General features: G+C 45.9%; 2 protein-coding genes across 2 annotated transcripts in view; one reads left to right on the forward strand and one right to left on the reverse strand.

Moving 5' to 3' along the window:
• LOC123987268 (nuclear receptor coactivator 3-like) overlaps positions 1-9,085 on the forward strand; it is a 37,325-nt gene extending 28,240 nt beyond the window's left edge. Inside the window, exons 11-23 of the mRNA XM_046076001.1 lie at positions 618-1,207; positions 1,346-2,316; positions 2,411-2,534; positions 2,710-2,949; positions 3,177-3,389; positions 3,534-3,651; positions 3,809-3,980; positions 5,294-5,638; positions 5,777-6,151; positions 6,254-6,494; positions 6,587-6,779; positions 6,957-7,191; positions 7,332-9,085. Of these exons, the coding sequence (XP_045931957.1) occupies positions 618-1,207; positions 1,346-2,316; positions 2,411-2,534; positions 2,710-2,949; positions 3,177-3,389; positions 3,534-3,651; positions 3,809-3,980; positions 5,294-5,638; positions 5,777-6,151; positions 6,254-6,494; positions 6,587-6,779; positions 6,957-7,191; positions 7,332-7,343 (3,829 nt within the window). The 3' untranslated portion in view covers positions 7,344-9,085. The remainder of the gene's footprint in view (positions 1-617; positions 1,208-1,345; positions 2,317-2,410; positions 2,535-2,709; positions 2,950-3,176; positions 3,390-3,533; positions 3,652-3,808; positions 3,981-5,293; positions 5,639-5,776; positions 6,152-6,253; positions 6,495-6,586; positions 6,780-6,956; positions 7,192-7,331) is intronic.
• Positions 9,086-11,407: 2,322 nt separating this feature from the next.
• id1 (inhibitor of DNA binding 1, HLH protein) lies at positions 11,408-12,665 on the reverse strand. Its single transcript, XM_046076399.1, has 2 exons — positions 12,189-12,665; positions 11,408-11,992 (listed from the first exon to the last, which is right to left on the reverse strand). The coding sequence occupies exons 1-2, from the start codon at positions 12,549-12,551 to the stop codon at positions 11,957-11,959; spliced, it is 399 nt and encodes a 132-aa protein (XP_045932355.1). The 5' UTR covers positions 12,552-12,665; the 3' UTR covers positions 11,408-11,956.
• Between the last annotated feature and the right edge of the window lie 9,500 nt (positions 12,666-22,165).

Consider the following 22,165-nt stretch of genomic DNA (forward strand, 5'->3'; position numbering starts at 1 on the left):
CACCTGTCTGTAGTACTGTCTTTCTCCGCGGGATACCTTGAATTCGGAATCTGGCCCATGCTTAGGCTAGGATGGAAAAGTAGACCGTGAGAGACCCATAACACGTTATTGCAGTTGTAACTTTCATCATGTCATCAAGTTGAGCAATACCTCTAACCATGCCCTTGTGTTGTATGGGTAAAAAAATCTGTTTCGTAACTGCATCAGAGGCTCCAGGCTCTGGCCATTAACACTACATAACAGCGTGCATACATATGTAATTAAGTCCCTGCAGCAGCTCTTTCTGTTTATGTTGTTAGTATGTTCATGCTGTGTTGTGTTGCCAGACATTTTGGCAGGGATTTAATTATCAATTTTTCTGCTCCAGCTTTCCATAATGGCCATGCGGAGACCCCACTCTACCGCTTCTCGCTCTCTGATGGCACCCCAGTCACAGCCCAGACCAGGAGTGACCTCTGCAGGAATCCCAACACCAATGAGCCACACTCTTTCCTCTCCACACACTTGCTACAAAGGTGCAAAAGCTGTACCTGTTTCAACTATCAAGATTTATATTTCCTAAATTGGCTGATTGTCTCAATGTGTTTGTGTGTGTGCTTAACTGTGTTCCCCTGCAGGGAGCAGAATGGTTATCGTGGAAACCAGAGTGGAGGCATGAGGCCTCAAAACATGGGTGGGAACAATCCCAACCAGCAGATGAACATGGGCCCAGGAGGTGGCATGGGCATGAACAGGGGCTACGGCATGGCTGAACAGGGCAACATGTCACAAAGAGGAGTGCCTCCATACACTGGGGGCAACCGCATGAATCCCATGAACCAGATGAATCCAATTAATCAGATGAATCCCGTGCATCAGATGAATCAAATGAATCCCGTGCATCAAATGAATTCCGTGCATCAGATGAATCAAATGACTCCCATGCATCAGATGAACAACATGAGTCAAATGAATCCCATGCATCCAATGAACTCCCCCATGAACTCAATGAACCAAATGGGGCCCATGAATCAGATGGGCCACCATACCATGCAGCAGCACCAACATCAGCAGATGGGTCAGTTCCATGGGGGTGGAGGGTACGGGATGGGAATGACCAGTCCCCCCCAGGCCAGTCCAGGGATTAATGGCCCCCCCCACAACGTCATGGGTTCACCCAGAGTCCGAGGAAGCCCCAAGATGGGTACCAGCCCCTTCTCTCCCGGAGGTATGAGTTAAACTTTTTTTAGAACTCTCTACAACTATAAGTAACTTTTAAAACAGGTTAATTACACATTTTCTGACACATGTGTTCTTAACTTTATAGATTGATGACCTTTGTGTCACCTGGTTGTATCATTTGCAGGTATGAACTCTCCCATGAGCTCCAGTCACCCTGGTAACTCCGGAGGTGGAGGAGGAGGCACGACCTTCTCCAGCAGCTCCTTGAATGCCCTCCAAGCCATTAGTGAGGGAGTAGGCAATCCGATGCCCTCCCCCCTCACCTCTCCTCCCCCTCACAAGCCTGACAGCTCCCCTAGCATAAACTCTACCAACCAGGCAGCAGGGGGATCCTGTAAACCAGGCCTTCCAGCCTACTCTGACTCCAAGAGCCCAGGCAGCTCACTCGTGGCTGGAGGAGAGCAGCAGTCTCAGCAGCACCCACACACCCCCACCAGCGAGGGCCTCCCTGACAAGCCAGACAGTCAGGCCAGCAGAGAGGCAGGGGGAGAATCCAGCCGACGTGTTCCTGACAGCAAGTCCCACAAGAAGCTTCTGCAGCTCCTCACCTCTCCTACAGATGAGCTGGTGCCACCTAATCACACACCAAGCTCTGGCTCCCCACATGAGGCTAAAGACGGAACAGCCGGCGTCACCAGCCCCTCGTCCTCAACTGGTGTGTCCTCCTCTACGGGCGGGAATCACGGTGCTGTGTCCTCCTCTGGTGGCACAGGACATTTAACAAGTCAGTCACTGCAGGAGAAGCACAAGATCCTCCACAAGCTCCTGCAGAATGGGAACACTCCTGACGAGGTGGCTCGCATCACTGCCGAGGCCACTGGGAAGAGCGGCATGGATCCAGGGGCACCGGAGCCTGGGCCTGCGGCCCCTGGAGGGGTTAGGGGATCAGAATCTAAGCAGGAGCAGCACAGCCCTAAGAAGGAGAAGCCCCATGCCCTCCTTCATTACCTCCTCAATAAGGACGACTCTAAAGAAGGTGGTGATATCAAGCCAAAGCTGGAGGAGCTGGAGGGAAGAGGAGCTCAGGGTGCAGGGGTCACCAGCTCTGACCCCCACTGTGTAGATGGAAAGGTCAAGTTGGAGCCATCTGATGAGGTAAGACTTTTTCCCAAATAACAGTTTGTTATATGTAGATTGAAATAGCCAGTAGAACATTGTTTTTAATTATTCTTGTCTCTCAATGGTTCAGACGGAGACCCTGGAGACCATTCTCGGTGTCCCAAGGAACAACCCTGGTTTCTACCCTGAACCAGACTCCAGAGCAGGGAAAGAAGTGGGAAACAAACAGGGAAATATGCCTGACAGTTTACATGGTAAGTCAGTCTAATTTGGAAGGGTCATGTGATCAAATCTAACACTGAACACTGGATGCTTTATAAAGTCTGGCATGAGTTATCACACTGGATGCTCCCTCGTCAGTGGCAGTCTTGATCTTAGAATCTAAATGTGTGAAGATGTAACGTAACTTTGGTCTTGTGTGTGTTTCAGATGGAGAGAGAGTCCCGATGCCTCCAGGTCAGCGTGGTGCCTATCAAAGAGCCTTGTCCGTGGATGCCAAGCACATGGGTGGAGAGGGAGCTGTAGGAGGCGGGCTGGCTGGGAGAAGGAACGTCCCCTGTCCCACATTGATCAAACAGGAGAACATAGATGCTCCGATCCGACCAGGGGCCGTTCCCAATGGCTTTCCAGGAGGCATGGGTGTGTGTCCACCAAGGGGCAATCCAACAAGTAACCTAAACACTTATTCCTTAGCATGCACTAGACAAGCCTGGCTTCCTATGAAGACCTGGGTTCCACAGAGTAGATAGCACAGGGGTTTGTTTTGTCAATGCTGCCTTCTTTTTGATTTTTTTAGCTAAATCCATTTTCTTTGAAAGTATGTAAGCTTAGGGTCCAGTATTCAAGCTAAGCGTACTGATGAAACACCCAATGTGCATGGTCTTTGTGTTGTTCAGGAGGTATGGGCAGAGGAATGGGAATGCCCCAGCGCCCTCAGATTTCAGGACAAGGGGACTGGGGAATGCCAAGGTCTAGTGGCAGCCCTGTGGCCGGACCAGGACACGTTGGCATGGGTCGATCTGGTCCAATGGGAGGACCCATGATCAATCGCTCCAACAGTGTACCCGGACACACCAGGTCTATGCTGCAGCAGCAACTCATGGATATGGGTATGTCACATGTCTCTGTTGTCGTGTGTGAAGCTGGAACTAGTGAATGTTTTGTGTAAGCTGGGTTACTTAACTGGTGGATAATTTAATTGTTTCTCTCAGCACTCTGTGTTGATCATACATTACCCATTATCACCTCTGCAGGTACCAATGAAGCCAATTTGGGTATAAGCCGGTTTGGTGGACATGGGCCCCCACCGCAGTCCCCCTCCTGGACCGAGTCTGCCATGGGAATGGACAGACCAAAGAGTAACACAAAGAGGTAAACCTTTTGCACTGGTCCCAACCCTATCCCTCTGACGTTTTTCCAACTTAGTAGGCCTCGAGGTGAATTTAGAAGCTGTCATTAATAGTTTCTGTGATTGCCGTCTCCTTTTCATAAAGTGACTTAACATTACCCATATCATTTCTCGTGTTAGGGACCAGTTTGGGCACCCCCTGGATGAGCTGCTGGGGCCCCTGGCCAACAGCGAGGGTCCAAGTGAAGAACGGGCACTTCTGGACCAGCTGGACTCTCTGCTCAATACAGCTGATGTCATTGCTTTGCAGGAGATAGACCGAGCCCTTGGCATCCCTGAAATTGTAGGCCAGGTACAGGACACACTACAGTACACTTTATGTATTGCATACCCTCATTTTGTTAACAGAAAATACATTACAGGTGTTGGCACCAATGGGGCATGGGCCCCAAATTAATTTCGCTTCTTCTAAACGTAAGACCCCCTTTACACCTTGCAATAAAATGCGTCTCATAAGCAGATTATATCTACATATGATTATAACCTGATTACATTTAGACCTGGTATTAATATGCAACACCAGTGTCCACATTGAGATCCGATCGCTCTTTCCAGCTCAGACAACCTAATGTCACATCCTCTTCTTGTTTGCACAGGTCCAAAAAATGATCTGTAGCTATAGCCTGTATAATAATTTCTAATAATTTGTGATTCGTTTTCCTCTCTCTTCAGCGGTGTGCAGGTGTAAAAGCTCAATCGTAAAGTGAAAATGAAACTGAAGTTCAGAGTTCAGAGTAGCGACTGTGCGATTCGTTTCTGTAACGTTAGGTGCAGGGATTTACCGTGTGCCTATTTCACTCTTAAACGCTCCAAAAACTAGATCCGTGCGAACCGGAAAATGATTTACGAGTACAACCGACAGTAAGAATTTTACTTCAGGATTCCTGTATATACCCTGCATTCAGTTCACCAAAAATCTGAGCACGTTCAGAGATCGGCTCCATTTAAGCGTAACACTGTACGGACACACTGCCTGTCTGCGTCATCAGAGTTTTGATTTTATTTGTGAAGACTGCAACCGGTAGGTGTTTACACCCACATAGTTGTATGTGGATTGACAACGTAATTACATTAACTCTTGTGTTCAGTGCGGTCACACTGTATCCCTGACCACCTCCGGAGGTGGTCAGCTGATCAGATCACAATCCGTCCTCAATGTGTTGATGGATTTACACTTAATACGGTTATGTGGTCAAGCACTGTCCGATTGCAGTCCGATGCCCCAAAATGCATTTTAATGCCAGGTGTAAATGAGTTTAATTTCAAGTTCTAAAGCGATTATTGAATGAAGTGTATATTTTAATATAAAGTCTGAATACATGTTAACAAGTTCAAAGCAAAATTTAAATACTAAAAAAGCATAGCTGTGCATTAGATATTATAGATATTTTTATAAGTGGACCACTTGTCTCTCACTCAATTTAAGTGAATGTTGAGTCAAAGAAGTTTAGGAAAAGCAAAATGTGTTCAGAGGCTCACAGAGTGGTCCAAGATCACTGTATGAATGTTTTATTATCCTCTCTGCTATTAGACAATTAGATCTTAGAGCTTTGTGCTGATATTGCAGTTAAGTTTACATGACAATGTAACTCCTCTGTACCCCAGACCAAGGGTCCTGAAGGCAACCAGCAGGGCCAGGATCAAGGCCAGGGTCAGTGCCCGCCATCAGAGCCTTTCTCAGTCCCAGACTCCATAGACCAAAAACCCATGTATAACCAAGGCTACCCAGGGCCCCCCTCCATGGGCATGCAGCCCGGTTATAGTGGCAACACAATGCAAGGCCAGTCCCCTGGAGGCTTCAACCCCATGATGAATCAAATGGGCCAGACAGGTGGATTCCCTGGAATGGCAGGCATGGGCAACCCCCGAGCAAACATGATGCGACCTCGCATGATGACTGCAACCAAACCTCTCCGACTGCAGCTACAGCAGAGACTGCAAGGACAGCAGGTGATCACACAGACATGCACACACAAATAATGTTGAACTAAAGGTGAAATGCAGCAGGTCAGCTTGTGTCTTAGGAGAAGTTGGGCCTTCTTGCTGTGTTATTAGTGACAACTGTCTTAATCTTGTCTCATCTTGCAGTTTATGAACCAGACCCGGCAAGGCATAAAGATGGAGCATACCCCTGGAGGAAACCCTGGCATGCATCCAGGCATGCAGCCTGGCATGCAGCCTGGCATGCAGCCTGGCATGCAGCCTGGCATGCAGCCTGGCATGCAGCCTGGCATGCAGCCTGGCATGCAACCAGGAATGCAACCAGGAATGCAACCAGGAATGCAGCCCGGCATGCAGCCCGGCATGCAGCCCGGCATGCAGCCCGGCATGCAGCCCGGCATGCAGCCCGGCATGCAGCCCGGCATGCAACCCGGCATGCAACCTGGCATGCAACCCGGCATGCAGCCCGGCATGCAGCCCGGCATGCAGCCTGGCATGCAGCCCGGAGGCATGGGTGGTCAGGTATGTAACCTTTCTTACGTCTCATGTGGTGTGCATTTGCTTGACACTTTTCAATAAACCCATTTGTAGAATTAAAGTCAAAGTATTGATTTTTGTCTGCAGCCTGGTTTCCTGAACGCTCAGATGATGGCTCAGCGCAGCAGGGAGATGATGACCATGCAGATCAGGAGGCAGCGGATGATGATGCTGATGCAGCAGCAGCAACAGCAGCAGGGGCAAGGGGCAGCTCGAGGTTTCAGCCCTCCTCCAAATGTCACTGCACCAGGAGGTATGGACAGCCCCATGGGAGCCACCCCCATTAACCAGCCTGGACAGCAGGGTTTCAACTATGGAGGTAACTATGGTGAGTTAAAATGAGACGAAGATCCAGGAGGAGCTGGTATGGAGCTCAAAGTTTCACTCAAAACGGTTCTCTTGATGTTGTTGTATTTGCAGGGATGAACCAGCAGGGGGACCCGTCATTCATGGCTCCAGGTAGCAGCCCACCAGGAAACATGATACAAGGACGAATAGGAGGTCCTTCTCAGAACACAATGATGCCAGGGATGCAGGGCAATCCGCAGGGAGGGCCCATTTACCCATCTGGAGACATGAAAGGCTGGCCACAGGGGGGCATGCCACGCAACAAGTATGTAGTAGCATCAGACTTGCTTGAGCAAAAATATTTAGAGTCATTAGTAATTCAAGTGAAGGTTTATAGTTTAATTATCACCCTTATAGCACCCTAACCAAATGTCGTTATACTTGTGTGATATGAAGTTACAGAGGTAAATAACAAACTTTTTTTATTGTTCTGGTTTTTCAGCTCATATCCCCAGCAACAGTTCCCCCAGCAGGGTAACCAGGGCCAGTTTGGACCCATGATGATGAACAACTCTATGGGTGGACCCGGGCCAGTGAGCGGGTCTGGTGCAGGGCAGATGGGCCAAATGCCAGGACAGAGGCAGAACCAGATGCAGGGCCAGATGCAGGGCCAGATGCAGAGCCAAATGGGCATGAAACCCATGGGAATGGGTAGAATGCCAATGGGACCTGATCAGGTAGCTAGCACTTTGACACAATGGCCTTACTTGAGGCTCATCTGATGTTTTTAAACACAGTTGAAAGCATAGACGCATGTTTTTTTTTTTAAAAAACCCTTGGAGGGTTTGCACATCTTACTGTTTTTCTGTCTCTGCAGAAGTATTGCTGAAGACATGTGACTGAAAGCAGAATCTGGAGCCTTTCAGAGTGGTCTTAGCCCTGAAAAGAGCTGGACCTACACAAACACACACATAGGAGTTCTCCAGCATAAAACGTGACACAGGAGACTCAGCACAACACACTGCTCATCCTGGAGGAAGTGGGGCTACTTGGACAAACGTGTGCTAGGCTTCATCCCAAACTGAAGCATTACATACTGTAACCCTATTAAGGTGATGCACAAACACAAAATATCAGTGTGTTTTCACGTGAACAACCTGGAGCTGTCGCACAGTATTCAGTGTCACGGCCAGGCTGCAGAACGGGACTACGGTACAACTGGCAGTGGCTGCACTTTACCTGGAGGCTTCTGTGTGGAGTAAAGATTGATGCAATATTTCGTCATCCTTTCAGCCTTACTAGAGATTCAATGCCTTCACAACAATGGGTTTCTTTTTTTCTTTCTTATCCTTTGGATGCGCCTCATTCTTAAAGTCATTGGAAGCTATGAGCACACAGTTTACTATGTTATGCAGATCGGAGCAATAACTCTTGCCTCTATGCTTTAGACTGTAACTGAGCATCATATAACCCCTGTTATAAGCAAACACATGGTACTGCAGTATTAGATGTTTCAAATGTCCTCTGTGAATATGAACTGTAAATATTCTCCAAAATATATCAGACATGCTTTTTAAAGACCCATTATTGCACAAAGTATGAGACCTGGTTGTATTTTTGTGTCCCATAGGTCAATACTGATTTGGTTGATGTGCTTTTCTCATGCCTTTGCAAATACTGCAGGCGTGTTTCGGTTTTCCTTCCCTTCTTGTTTGTCCTTTTCTGAATGCTGTATTATTTTAAGTTTCCAAAAAGTCATGTATTTCATGTTTTAGCGAGGCACTTTTACTTCTGATGATTATCTGATGAGTTGGAGGTGTGAGCTTTCACACTGTCAGAGGTTTTATTAGAAGGTGGAATTCTATCAGGACAGTCAATTACATAAAATGATTTTGTTGAGTTCTGTGTGAGGTGATCTGTGTGGGTTTTGTCTGCAGTACAGTGAAGACAGGAACACACGCTCCTCAGTCTACCAACAAGCCCCTGGCAATGTTTTCCCTCTCCCACCAGCTCTATCTGTCAAGTGTATTTTTATTCACACTGTCTTCTTTTGACTGTTATTCTCAACTTGCTGAATCTACCTTTTCAACATGCGCAATCCAAAGATATTTTTCCACATCTCTGTATAGTTCTGAGTTCTGGTGTACATATTTTATGATATGTGTTAAATGGTAAATGGGTACATATGGATCTGTAAAAGCATATGATGGTTATGTACTGTAAGCATAAAGGGCATGGGGTTAAGTGGTTCAACAATGGGAAGCTACCAGTGCAGTGTGAAGAGGACTGGAAACTCTCAACCCCACAGCAGAAAGTTTTTACATCTGGAAAAAATAAATGAAGCATGTTTTGCTGTGAAAGAGAAATCCCAATGGAATGACATCCACTCTAAGACATATCAATATCTCTTCTATTTTTCAGGAAACAGCTTCATTTTATGTACAGATTTTGTTACTTCAGGAAAAAGGAACTTTGTAGAGTTTGAAGGAAGTGCAGAAAGAGGCAAGATATTGTTGGGTTTGTTTTTCTTTGTTTAGAGCTAAAATAAGCTGTCATTTTACAGGATGTATATTACAGATTTTTTTTCTGTTGATGTTGATATTGATGTAAATACAAATTTCTATTTAAACACTCATGACTCTGGTTCTCTGATTATCTTCTGGTTATGAGTAGTGATGCATCCGTGCAGTTTACGCAGTCTGACTCCAGTAAACCCAAGTATCAGCCAGTATATTGCATTGATAAAAATGTCAGCTTAATGGAAGAAACTCATGAAAGATTAATCCATTCCCATTTTAGATGTAATATTCTGTTATAGCAATGTAGAAAACTGGATATTTTCAGCTATTCTAAAGCCCATACAGCATGATGCACTATACTCCAAACAAGTAAAAAGTGTACACACAGACAGCGGTGGAATAAGCATTCAGATCATTTAAGGAAAATGATATAGTGTTAGAAATACACACATTTGTTTGTAAGTAATAGTAAAAAAGTTGTATTAAACTTACAAATATATTGACTGATTTAGTAATCTATAAACAAAAATTATAGATTGTATTATCAGTTTATTATTGCTGATTTGTGTAAGCAGCTTTTTAATTTAGATGGCAGAGTTAGGACTAACTATTGTGTGTGTACTGCAGGGTAGTTTAATTGATTACAGTGCCACATAGTGGAGTAGAAAGTACAAAATTTCCATGTAAAATGGGGAGTTGAGTAGAAGTACAACGTAGCATTATATGAGAATACCCACAAATTGTACTAAAGGACAGTGTGTGTGTGTAACACTTTTTTAATTTAATGCTGAAAAAAGCAGGAAAAGACATATTTGACAGATGTTTGGCATGACGCTGTTACCCGAAGGGGACGCTGTTGTCTTCTAAAGTAACAATTTCCACAAGCGGAGCAAATATATGCTTTTTACCATACAAAAGGCTGCAATTCATTTCATACTCGCAAGAGGGCGCTAACTACTAGAGAGTTGAATGAAGGGACATGATTCATGTTTATAGATTGAGGGATTAAAATAATGATAATAATTAAGAATGAAGCAAATAAAAAAAAACATCCTACACACAGCCTAATTGGATTTAATGGTAATAAAATATGGAGTGCAGACTTATTATGGAGACCACAATAGCCTGCTCTTCATTTTCTCAACAGCTCTTCCAGATTATGTAAGGAGGATTTGTACATGCCATAAAGATAATTAAAAGTGATTAGATATTCAGCTATACGATATGATTTGATGATGATCAGCATGAAGGAAAACATTACAAGAGTTATAAATGTTAAACAATTTAGTTCTGCTCGTAGGCACACTTCTCTAACAGCTCAAGCAGTGTAGGGTTGTAAAAAAAAAAAAAAAAAGCGAGAGAGAGGAAAAGAAAAAAGAAGTTTCTATATTAATAGCAAACTTAAAACATACGACTGTACTGTGGGAATCTCTACCCGAGAGCAACTCTCTCTCTCTGAGTGTTGGCGTGGTTCCCGGCCCATCTGCGGCCTGGCCCGTGGATTACTGTTTGTTAATGTTTCAATCAGCTGTGTGTTGAGGAATGTGGAGCTATTTAACCTGAACTTCCCCAGGTGTGCCGAGGCGCCGCTCAGTCTGGGCCCCGCCGCCCTCCCCTGCCCTTGGCACAAAGCTATCACACAAACACAATCACACACTGGCCACGCCGGGGCTGCAGCTGTGTGCATCGCACCGCAGGGAAATGGGAAAAACATTGCACCAGGGAGACAGAATAAATCTTATAACGAATCGCCTCGCCAAAGCCAGTTTAACCCCTGCAGTGCCCGAGGAGACGAAAACTGCTGATTTACACGATAACATATTGAAACACCACATTTAAATGGATGTTTTATGGAGTGAAACAACCCTTTTTCTTCTTCTTTTGTTCTCTCTCTCCAAATAAACCGTCTTACATCACTTTATTTTTGTCAGTAATTTGTTAAATACAGGTAGAATCTTAAATCCTCTTGGGGGTGGATCATTTGTCATAACTGATTATTTTATTTAATTTTAAACTGTATCCCTAACTTTGCCTCGATTTGTCAAGATCTTTCGACATGAGACTTCCTCTTGTAACGTGATGCCGTAATGACCCATTGAGAGGCAAATTACCAATTTAACTGGCTATGAGCCATTATGTTGACCACCAGCTTTGGTCTTATGTTACCTGAATGACTTGACAACTTCTTGTAGGTGTAACACTACTTAGTGAGACTCCTCCAGTAGGAGATAAGCTATTCAGATCACAATGAGAATAAGGCTCTAACAGTCCTAAATAAGTGTCAAGTTTCACAACTATAGTTAAAATATTTCTAATGAAACACTTAAACCCGCCATGTATATTATATGATTCAGTAACTTATGTCATTTTGTCTCTCTCTCTCTCTCTCTCTCTCTCACACACACACACACACACACACAATGACCCAGAAGAATTCTTGTTCAAAAATAATGGTCTTGTTTTAATAAAAACACCAATAAGGTACATTGTAAGAAAACAATATCTTCACATAATTTGGCATTGTAATATACAATACAGTTTGTCACTCAGGAATCTGAGAAATGTATTTTTTCTTTTACAAAATGTTGGATTCTCTATATGATTTACACAAGATACAAAGAGCGTAACAGAAACATTAGCTTTCTTTAGAAACTCTACAAGCAACAAGCGATGCTAGTTGCACTGAACTTGTCTTGGTCCCCCGGCTAACCCAGTCTATATCTGGACACCACCGGTCTTCTTCTTCTTCTTCTTCTTCTTCTTCTTTCAGGGCCCTCTGATGAATCGAGAGCCTTGAGTGACCGAGATCCTCGCTGCCGGAGGATGTCCACACAACGTTATTTTTCTAGTATTGGGAGTTTGAAACGTCCCTACTCAGTTCAAGGTTGTTGTTTTTATTGACGTGCTCGAGAAATCACATCAGGTAGCCTTGCTCGTTCTACGCGGTGCTCTGTGGGGTGACGGTGCGATGCTCCACGAGCTCTTAGCGGCACATAATCCTGTCATCTGAGCATCCATTCTGCGGGGAAAGAGAAGATAAGGTTGATTAGTAAACCTGCTTTGCGTGGTTATAAAGCAAAAGTAGCTTTTACGCACAGATATGGCACTTTACGCACGCATTCTAACATTTGTTACGGTGGTGCATTCATCTCTATAGGACACTGTGCTATTCTCAGCTGTATTCTGCAGTAGCCTGTATGTGAATAGATATTTACCTCCACTGCGATGCTGGCGAGCTCGGCGTTCAGGGTGGTCAGCGGCGTGCGGGGAACACTGCTGGCGGAGAGCTGGCGGCTCTTCTCCGGCTCGTCCAGCTCGACCTGTAGGTCCCATATGTAGTCGATGACGTGCTGCAGGATCTCCACTTTGCTGGCCTTCTTGTTGGTGGGCAGGGTGGGCACAAGCTCCTTCAGCTTGCTGTAGCAGCTGTTCATGTCATGGAGAAAGGCTGACATTTGCTCGTCCAGCAGCGGGATCTTGCACTTAGAGATAGTCAGGCTCTGGTCGGACAGGCATCGCACCATGTCCTCGCCGCCGACCTTGCTCTTCAGGGCGCAGGTAGATCCGACAACTTTCATCTTGATTCGTGTAGGAGGTGTAGTTTCCAAAGTTGACGAGCGAAAAAAGGTTAGTTGAGCAATGAGGCTTCTCCGCCTTAAAAAAAAATATGCTGGCAAGGCAATGTTGACAGTTTGCAACATCCACATGGGCAAACCTCCTCGGATTTATAGCGGAGCAGGAGCCGGGGGCGTGACAAAGTGGTGCTGTTTGAAGACAGTAATCCAATGAGACGTCTGAGTTTGTATTAACGGGTCGGTCCACAACGGCGCTCTCAGCCAATGGCTGCGTTCGCCTGGTTATCGGGATTTACAATCTGTTTGAGGGATGGCGTTACAAATGGAAACAAATGTGTGTCTTTTATGGGTAATATGTGGGAATCCAGCTGTCCATGGCTTGGGGACTCTGCAGGTGTGGATTGCCTGGGGACAGTCAAGGGGTGTTGAATGCCTGGGTATGTGAGAATGTGTGTGGGATGGGACAGGATGAATGGGATGAATGGCTAATGATAATTAGGCTACCACAGTGCCCTAGATTTGCCTCTCGCAATTGTTGATGGCACTGCAGATGTGGATGACAATAGCACAGCAAAGATAGACAATTGATGAGTGGCCAAACAATCTTGGGAAAAGATTCACTTTTTGGCGACTCTAATTAGCTCAGGGTGATGAAGTTTGTTTCCAGTAGTTTTTTCTTGTAAATTTGTGGAATGCGGTCACAAAAGAGATTAGCGGTTTGTTCAATTATAATTATTTTAATAACATTTCCATTTCAGGGCAGATTGCTGAAAACCTGCTGCTGCAGTCATTCCCACACCCTGGACAAAATCTCTGCTTTTTAACCTCAAAGCTTCCTTTATGTTCACAAACTGCACTTTTCTTTTCCCTGCTGCTGTGTGCTGAAGGGAGCCCAGTGTGAGCAGCGGCTTCACGGATTCCTTCACATGTTTCTGCAGTGTGTGCTCAGCCTTGTGTGCACACTCAGATCGCATCGCTCTGTTCTGAATCTTCCCCCCAGATTGTCCAAACAAGCCCGAGCAGACTGGCAGGCGCCAGCGCGGTGACGTCACCCATTCATCCGAGCCTTGACGCCTGTCAGCCTGGCGCCGCTCGGGCGGTCTCCATGGAGACGTCAAACAAGAGAGCTCGAACTCCGCACTCCGCCATTCACCTGCGTGGCGCGCGGGACCCTGAGAACAAACTGGCTCCGGAGCCTTTGTCGTTCATTTATCACCTTAAAGCAGCGGGATGAGATTACCGCCCAGCGCACCTGCAGAGCCGCCTCTGTCAGAGGAGGAGGAGGGCTCGGCATTATGATGTTACCGCATTTTAACACAAACTAACCGCTGCATTCCCCCACACAGCCCTCTCTGACTACTGTATGGTCCCCTGGTTACTATAAAACTTGATTAAAAACTCGATTTCAGGCATTTTGTTTTATTTTCACTTTACCATTTAGTCAGTGATGGCAGTTTATTATTCCAAAAAGTGCAGGCTGCATCATGCGTCAACAGCACTAATTTAGGTTAGCCTATATAAGGTAAACTACATTTTTAAGGAATAACAACAAGAAAACAGTAGCCTACCAATGCATCTCCGTAAAACTGGTTTTACTTCATCATTATGATCACTAGGCTACTACATTTAAATTATTTTGTTTTTGTTTTTACTATTTTCCACTATTATATCCAGCAACCACTATAGTAACATCCAATGCGTTATAGCATACCAATAGTGGAAGAACTATTCAGATGCTATACTCCATTACAAGTAGCCGGAATTTCCTGCATTCAAAAGCTTACTTAAGAAGAAGTAAAAGTATGTATTTAATATATCAAAAGATAAAGTAAGCAAGAGAATAACCCATGTCATATTATTGTATAGTATTGCATTATTACTGAACTAGTACTTGTAATAGATTCAGATTCAGATTCACTTTATTAGCCATTTGCAGTATAAAACCACATTGGAAAAGAATATGCAAGAAGCTCAAAGTGCAATGTCACCACATAAAAAACATAAAAGACATAACATAAAACAGACAAGCAATTGCCACAGAAAACTCAGTAATAAAACACTATTCAGTAAAATCCATCCATAAGATATAAAGTGCCTAATTTAAAGTGCTTTGTTTAAAGTGATCACAGCTTGGGGGAAAAAACTGTCGAAATGGCGATCGGTAGAACATTTGACAGAGCGATACCTTCTCCCTGAGGGAAGCATCTCAAAGAAGGCCCCTGCAGGATGGCCTAAAGCATCATTAGCAAGTTTTAAAGCTCGATTCAAAAGTCTAGCTTTATATGTAACCTCCAGGAGCAGCAAAGTACAGCCAATGATCCTGCTGGCTGAGCGAACCACTTTGTTCAAAGACTTCTTCTATTTCAAGGTGAGATTACCAAACCATACAGTAATACAGCTAGTTAGGACACTCTCAATTACACAATAATAAAAGTTCAAAAGAATCTTAGTGTTTTGAGTGAACTCTCGAAGCCTACGTAAAAAGAAGAGGTGCTGTCTCGCTTTCTTAGCAATTTAGTCGTATTAGAGCTCCAGTTCAAATCATGCAAAAGAGTCACACCCAAAAATTCACATTTCTCAGTAATCTGTGCATCGGAGTCGTGGATAGTAAGAGGCACATGATTCATACAATGTATTTTAATATTGTAGCTAGCCAATGTGAATTAAGTGGTCCTATCTTGTATACTGAGGAGTAGTTCGGTCTATTACAATGCATTTTGTAAGCAGATAATGTATTCTCGATGGAAAATCTGAATATGTAAGCTAACAAGTGCACTTTAGCTGTGCAATGCCCAGTTTTTCCATCATGTTTTAAATACATTTGCACTGTCTTGAAGGAATTAAAACCAGCTTGTTCTGTTCAGATTTTATTATAAATGCTATTTAAAGAACCACTGCTTATATCTGCACAGATGTTATACCAGACCAAAGATAACGTCAGTATCGCTTTGCTGTCTTGTAACAAAGTTAACTACCACCGGGACTGTTTCTTCTAGCTGTTGCAGTAGCCTGTAAAAACTTTTTTAAAACTTTCTTTTTTTCCTTTTCTTTTTTTTGCCCTCTGTCCTAGGTCGCAGCTGACAGGGCGGAGGGAGGGCCGGGTGGGCAGAACAATGGGAGTGCGGTGCAGGGATTGTGGGAGAGAATCTAGGCTGGAGCCACAGTGTCTGGAGCGCCCCTCCACTCCCCTCATCCAGCTTTTGTTCAGCTGCAAAAGCTATCAGCACTTCCTACTGACACCAACAATAACTCCACACAGCTGGGCCCTTTTTAGCCTGTTTACAGCACATCAAGGCGAGAGGAGAGAGAGGAGACAGAGGGAAAGAAAAGTGAAACATATTAGCTCCTGATTTTAACTGACAGAATGGCAGTGCCCTCTCCCAGCTTCCCTTCCCTCCTCCATCGCTGACACAGAATTCATTTCCCAGTGGACTCTTTACATGTGAGCCGATTATCACTTTGTATTTTAGTTCTACGACAGGCTACTGTTTGTGTCAGTGCTGTTGCAACATCCTACATCCATCAAACAGCAGAAAGGCAACTCTTGCTCCCCCCCCCCAGGACATTGTGTATCTTGGCTATATTGGTGCCGTCCCACAAACCGTTTCCAAGTACCGTTTTTCAGGATAAATTGTTCCATTTGGTGCAGGGGAAACATATTAGCTAATACGCCCTCTTTATCGCTACAACAAATACATCTACAAAAGCACACTACAGGAAGCCACAAGGGGAAAGGTTGGTGCGGGAATTCATTTAGAGGAAATAGGACATTCCAGCAATGCTTTTGCACTGGTGCTGCTGTTATTATTGCTACAGGGACAATAAGTAGTGTGTGTACTACTTCCTGAAACATGAAAGTGACCAAACCACAATTATGGCAGAGGAGAAGAAATGGTTTCTTGGACAGAGGATTTGACTTCAGCATGATTATTGAGATACGCTGTTGAAAAGAAATGTGCAGGAATTTGATTATGAAAGGAGAGCTCCACATGCAAGTTTTCAACATTTATTAGCTAGTCTCACACACACACACACACACACACACACACACACAGGCCATCTCCTCGCAGCTGTGGGATTAGTTTCCAGTTCCCAGTCTCGCTCTTCCTGTTTGCTTGATAATGATCACACCTGTGTGCAGGTGTGTGGAGAGGCTCATATGGGACTGGGAGGGGTGAGTGTGGTGTCAGATTTTTCAACTTTTACCACAACACGTCAAATCAGTTGAGTGATGATTGACAGGTGGCACTCAGGGTTCATCGGTGACAGGTACAAGTGGAGGACGTTTGTGATGAATGTGAGAGATCTGTGGGTGTGTGTTGTGTATGTTTCTGCCTGGATTCCTGGTGTGTCCCGGCGTGGCCTGGCACCTCCCTGGGCAGCCCAGCCTCTGTAATGACTGAGGACCCGTGGTTGGGAGTCACTTCCTGTGGGAGTCCTGGTTCAGAGATGTGTCATCAGCAGTGCAGACCGGCTGGAGCCTCGCCGCCTGTTGGGTGTTTTTCCTGTGTGCATGCAGCAGACTGGGTGGGTGGATGGATGCCCTCCCCTGAGAGCCAGGGGCGGGTTACAGGAGCACTATCTCCATCTGATAGTTGGTGTGCGGAGAAGCCTCGCAGAGATCCTTGAAGCCCCACAGATGTCTTCTGCTCTACGTCCTTGGCCCATTAGGACTCGCAGGGACAGCTTGGTCTCTCTCTATCTCTTTCTATCTCTTGTGTACATGTGTATGTGTGTGCATTCGCCGGACCCGAAGCTCACCCTCCTTTACACCCCTGTGGCCATCTCCCTCCGCCTGGTTCCCACACACACTATCAAAGCCCTTTAATGGCTTCTAATTAGCTCCCCATCTGCTGGTGACAGCGCACTGGTGGCATGCTAAAGCACCCATTGAGAGCATAGGCATTGTGCTCTGGAATACTTTCCACTCCAGTGGCAATTGCCTGGAGAGAGAGCTTTAGTTGGGGGTGTAGGGGGTGCTGGGGTGGGGCTGGGTGAGGAGGACGAAGGACGGGGGGGGGGGGGGGCGAAGGGTTTCTACAGTTGGGGGCTTGGGGGGGGGCGGGGGGGGGCTAATGGTTTCTACAGTTAGGGGCTTGGGGGAGGGCAGGGGTGGAGGGATACACAATGAGTGACAGTGTTACGGCTTGTTGCAAATCTAATAATGCCCGAGACCCTTTTCCATCCACTGGTCATCACCCCCCACCATCAGCAGCAACAATTTCACAATCCCACCTCTCCCCTCCCTCTATTAATTTCACTTTAGCAACAGTTTGCTGCTGACATCTCACACGGGGTCAGGTGAGTTAAATCTGACTATCCGCTGAGGCCACAGTGAAACTGGCAATACAACCTGATGAGGTGTGCCATTGTTCTGAGGAGCCCCATGGCTATTGCTCCCCTCTTGGACCGAACAATAGATTCACCTCTATAGAAACTGTAAATGTAGCCTAATGAGGCCTCTTCATTAGCAGAACCTGTCTGTGTGTGAATGCGGCCTATTTCTCAGATCCTATGAGGCCTTCTCCTTTCCAGGATTTCCAGCAGGGCTCAGGTCCACTGGTAGCAGAAGGGGGGACCAGCTGTTCCCAGCTGGTAGCCAGAAGATGCCTATGGGGGACAGGCCTGATTGCTGCTGGCCAGCTGCCCCCTGCTGTAGGAGGCAGATGGAGAACAAACAAATAACTGTTTCTGGGAAACAATCAGATTAGCTCCAGTGTTGTCTTTACTCTATGTCCACCGTCAATATATACTGTACAAATTCTTTAAGATTTTTAGGTGACTAATCTAGAATGGGAAATTAAATCATCAACTCCCAACAGAAGAAGGTGAAGCATCATCAACAACAGTATCGCTGTGATTTTATCAAATCAAATATAATAAAACCAAAACATACAAGACATGTTTTTACAATACATTACATACATTACAAATATATTTCTCCAATAAAGTTCTAAGAAACTGAACTAACATATTTAAGACAGTTTTCAAGATTCAATTGCAAATAAATGTACCACTTTGAAATGACGAGCAAGACCCTATGTAAAGCCACATTTTTGTGTGTGTCTGTGTGTGTGTATGAAACAAATGGTCTGTCATCTAACCTCTCTCTCCATCCACCCCACACACACACACACACACACACACACACACACACACAAACCCGCACATCCCCACAGCTGCACAGAGGCGTCCAGTCAGCACGGCCAGGGGACATGGGAGCCAAAGCCCAAAGATGGAGCATGGACAGTGGCAGCTGGGGAGCTGACAAAGCCCCATTCAGAGGGCCCAGGCCTGGGGACAATGGCTGGGCCAGGCTGAGCCCTCTCCTCCACTCTTCCACCCAAAGATTAATACTTCAGATGGGCTTCCCGGTGGCAGGCAGGGCTAAAAGGAGAGCCCTCCTGTTTGTCACTGGGCATTGTGCGAGTCGCCTGAGAACCAACCTCTTGGATGAGCTTGACAAATGAGAGCCGCCATTGACAGTGAACAGATTGGGCCTGCCACTTTTGTTTTGATTGTGGAGCGGGTATAATCAAGTTATTTGGGCCTCGGGGAGTTTTTGTTTCTCTCTCCTGATGCTCTTGACACTAAAGTCCTACCTTAACAGTCTGCTGGCTCAGCTGTGATCTGAGCCTGCTCAAGTTCCCCCTTCTGTTTGTTGTTTCTATTTATCAGCGCTGTATAAAGGGCCCAACAGCAAGAGGAAGTTCATTTACTTGGGTGTGGGAATCTGGCTATCTATTCATAATGCGCTACAGAAGGCAGGGCAGGTGCAACAGGTGTAGGTGTTTGTATTCTCGTCACAGTCAATAGGGATACAGTAGAGTTATTGTTATGTTTTCTATACAGATGTCCCCTGTACACCTGACCTGAGTAATGTTAAAAGAACAGTTCTGCCAGGGAACTACAGTAACCAGAGACCCCTGTTAGGTAAGGGTTGTGGGTAAACACAGGCAGCTCGGATGTACCCCCCACCCCCCCAAACACACACACACACACACACACACACATACACACACACACACACATGCCTTTTTTCTGGAACCCAGTGAGTGCGGCACAGGTGTTTAGCCCCCAGCAAGGTAGCATTTCAGGTTAAACTGTAGGAACGCTGCCCCGCCTTTACACTGGGAACTAGAAGTGGCCGCAGAATACATAGCGTCACACCTGCACACCTGTTCACCCTGTGTGTGTTTTGCTACTGTGTTCACATCACATGATTTCTCAACAGGAAATATTCTGCCACAGAATCTTGTCAGAGAACTCGTTCATTCTGCATTTTATATGCAAAGAAGCCCCATAGCTAAATCAAACCGACCTAAAATTTATTTTACCTTACCACTCAGACTGTTTGACAAACAACAAGCTTGAACATTTGTTTTCATGTGCTATGGCTGCAGTCAGGGAGGCCTGTGGCCATCTGCCCTGCCTTTCCCGGTGTTATTGCTATGCATCGACCAGCCATTCTCACGATAAAGGAATGTGCCCTTTTTGTAAACATACATTGACCCCCTTGAAGTGCCACAAACGCCATTCCCATCCCCTGTCCCCTCCCTTCCCTCCTCTTACGCCCGGGTGTCCCCTCATCCACCCCAGTCTCCATCACCCTCTCATCCAGCCCCCCAGGTCCTTCTACTGGCAATGCCCCAGTCCCCTCTGCTGCCCAGAGAAGATCCTCCCCTGGTTCCCATGTAGAATTGACAGACACGCAGCTAAGACAAGCGCCCTGCTTTTCACCCAGGGCCCACTTCCAGGAATCTGCTTGTGTGAAACTTCGATGCAGCAGAAGGTGCCCTACTTTTAAACTTCATTCTTCTCCCTGGGATTGTTTCAGGGGGTCTAACAAAAGGGGAAAGAGCCTGTGTGCGGGTCAGCAGGGGTGTGTGGGTATGTGCATCTAGGTTATACTCGGGTGCACGTGTTCGCGTGCACGCCTGTGTTCGTGTATGTGTGCGTGCACGTGAGGGGAGGGCTGTAGGATTATAAAGAGGAAGTGAATGGGAAGTACACACTCAGTGACAAAATAAGAGGGAGACATTCCTTTGCTGCCCCTCCCCTCCTCCTCCCTGCTCCCTCTTTCTCTCCTCTCCCTCCACTGTGGCAGGGCCCTGGGAAAATCAAACAGGTGGTTTGGGCCTGGCAGGAAAGCTGGCTGGGCCCGGGGTGGGCAGGACTACAGGCTGCTGGGGGCTATCAAAAGCTCTTAGGCCCAGCTTTAGGCCAGCACTCTGAATGGCCCCGGGCTTCATTATCATGTGAATTCTGGGAACTGCCTCGGGCCCCTTGTAACACCAGTGAGCTGCCCATATGGCGTTCACTTGGCAACTAGGGAGACCCAGCACCCTTCCCTGCCCCCCTTCTAGTGCTACTCCTCCATTCCAGCACTCCTGATATCAAAGGAGGACAAGGAGGAGAGGGAGGCAGAGGCCCAGAGCCCCCCAGCCCAAGCCTTCTCCTAGGGGGGCTGGACCACACAGAACAACACTGGACGGCCCTTAGGGACCCTGGATAACACCGTTGCCCTACAGGGCACTACAGCTAGCCCGATTCTGGGTGGATTTAACCATCGAATTAGCATTAAAGCCACATTCTAAAGCTGTCAATTTAGCATCAGAGCCAAAGCTTTGACAGATAAAGATGTCGGCTGCCTCGCCATTTCATGAGGATGCGTCTAATCAGCTTCCACCATACCGTTTCTCACTGAGGATTTTAGAGACTAACCATTTCCCCCCTGTATTGTGCTATTCACTGCTCACATTTTGATCTAAGGCTTGTGAATCATTTTATGCAGTAAGGGTTATTGAGGGGGGAGGGTACAAGTTTGCTTGGTTGCTAATAATGGAACAATAAGTTGACAAATGTTATTCAGAAGATGTTTTTGTACTAACTGTTTGCAAACCATTCATTTTTTTGTGAAGCAGCTTATACTCTGACAGAGGACAGCTAAGTAAAAGTTGATGGTGCAACACAGCTATTATCTATGAAATCTTCTTCTACTTTGGACTCTCTGGCACTCCATTCCCTTAGAGGCCATATGGCTTGTTATTAGTCAATGGTGCAAATTCAAGAGAAAGATTAATACTGATTTATTTTGTCCCCGATAGCAAATCCACTAATGGAATTAATACTTCCATTTTAAATGACGTTGTCACTATGCCTTTTGTGAGCTGTAGCAGCCAAACAGTTCACACTAAAATTTCCTTTCATTATTTTCTATGATAAATCTGCAACAATATGCTGTAGGTGGTCCCAAGCAGCCCCCCATGAGCATTCCAGATCGATTAACAGTGAGATTAAAATGCCAATGAGCTCCATCTGAAATAACCTTGTGAGTCATCTGATTTTCCTGGATGAGGATGAGGACACTTCTACAGAGGAGATGTCACTTAACAACAGAGCAGGAATGCTGCTCCGGCTGCTGCAGCCAGCCACCTGCGTTATAGTGCAGCGGGGGTTGAAGGAGGAGGAGGAAGTGTATGAGCGATGTGTGTTATATGTGCCACATGATCTCATGCTGATGAAGAGACTTTGGATGGCTCCGGCATTGTTCATTGTCATTACAGGAGTTTGTGTGTGTGTGTGTGTGTGTGCGTGCGATTGGGGTGTGATCATAT

The sequence above is a fragment of the Micropterus dolomieu genome, linkage group LG18, assembly GCF_021292245.1.
Source record: "Micropterus dolomieu isolate WLL.071019.BEF.003 ecotype Adirondacks linkage group LG18, ASM2129224v1, whole genome shotgun sequence".
NCBI classification, from domain to species: domain Eukaryota; kingdom Metazoa; phylum Chordata; class Actinopteri; order Centrarchiformes; family Centrarchidae; genus Micropterus; species Micropterus dolomieu.

Excerpts from the sequence above, each read along its gene's own strand:
- id1 (XM_046076399.1), bottom strand. The coding sequence starts at position 12,551 with ATGAAAGTTGTCGGATCTACCTGCGCCCTGAAGAGCAAGGTCGGCGGC. Across the intron at positions 11,993-12,188 it reads TCGCCAGCATCGCAGTGGAG|AATGGATGCTCAGATGACAG; the intron begins GTAAATATCTAT and ends CTTTCCCCGCAG.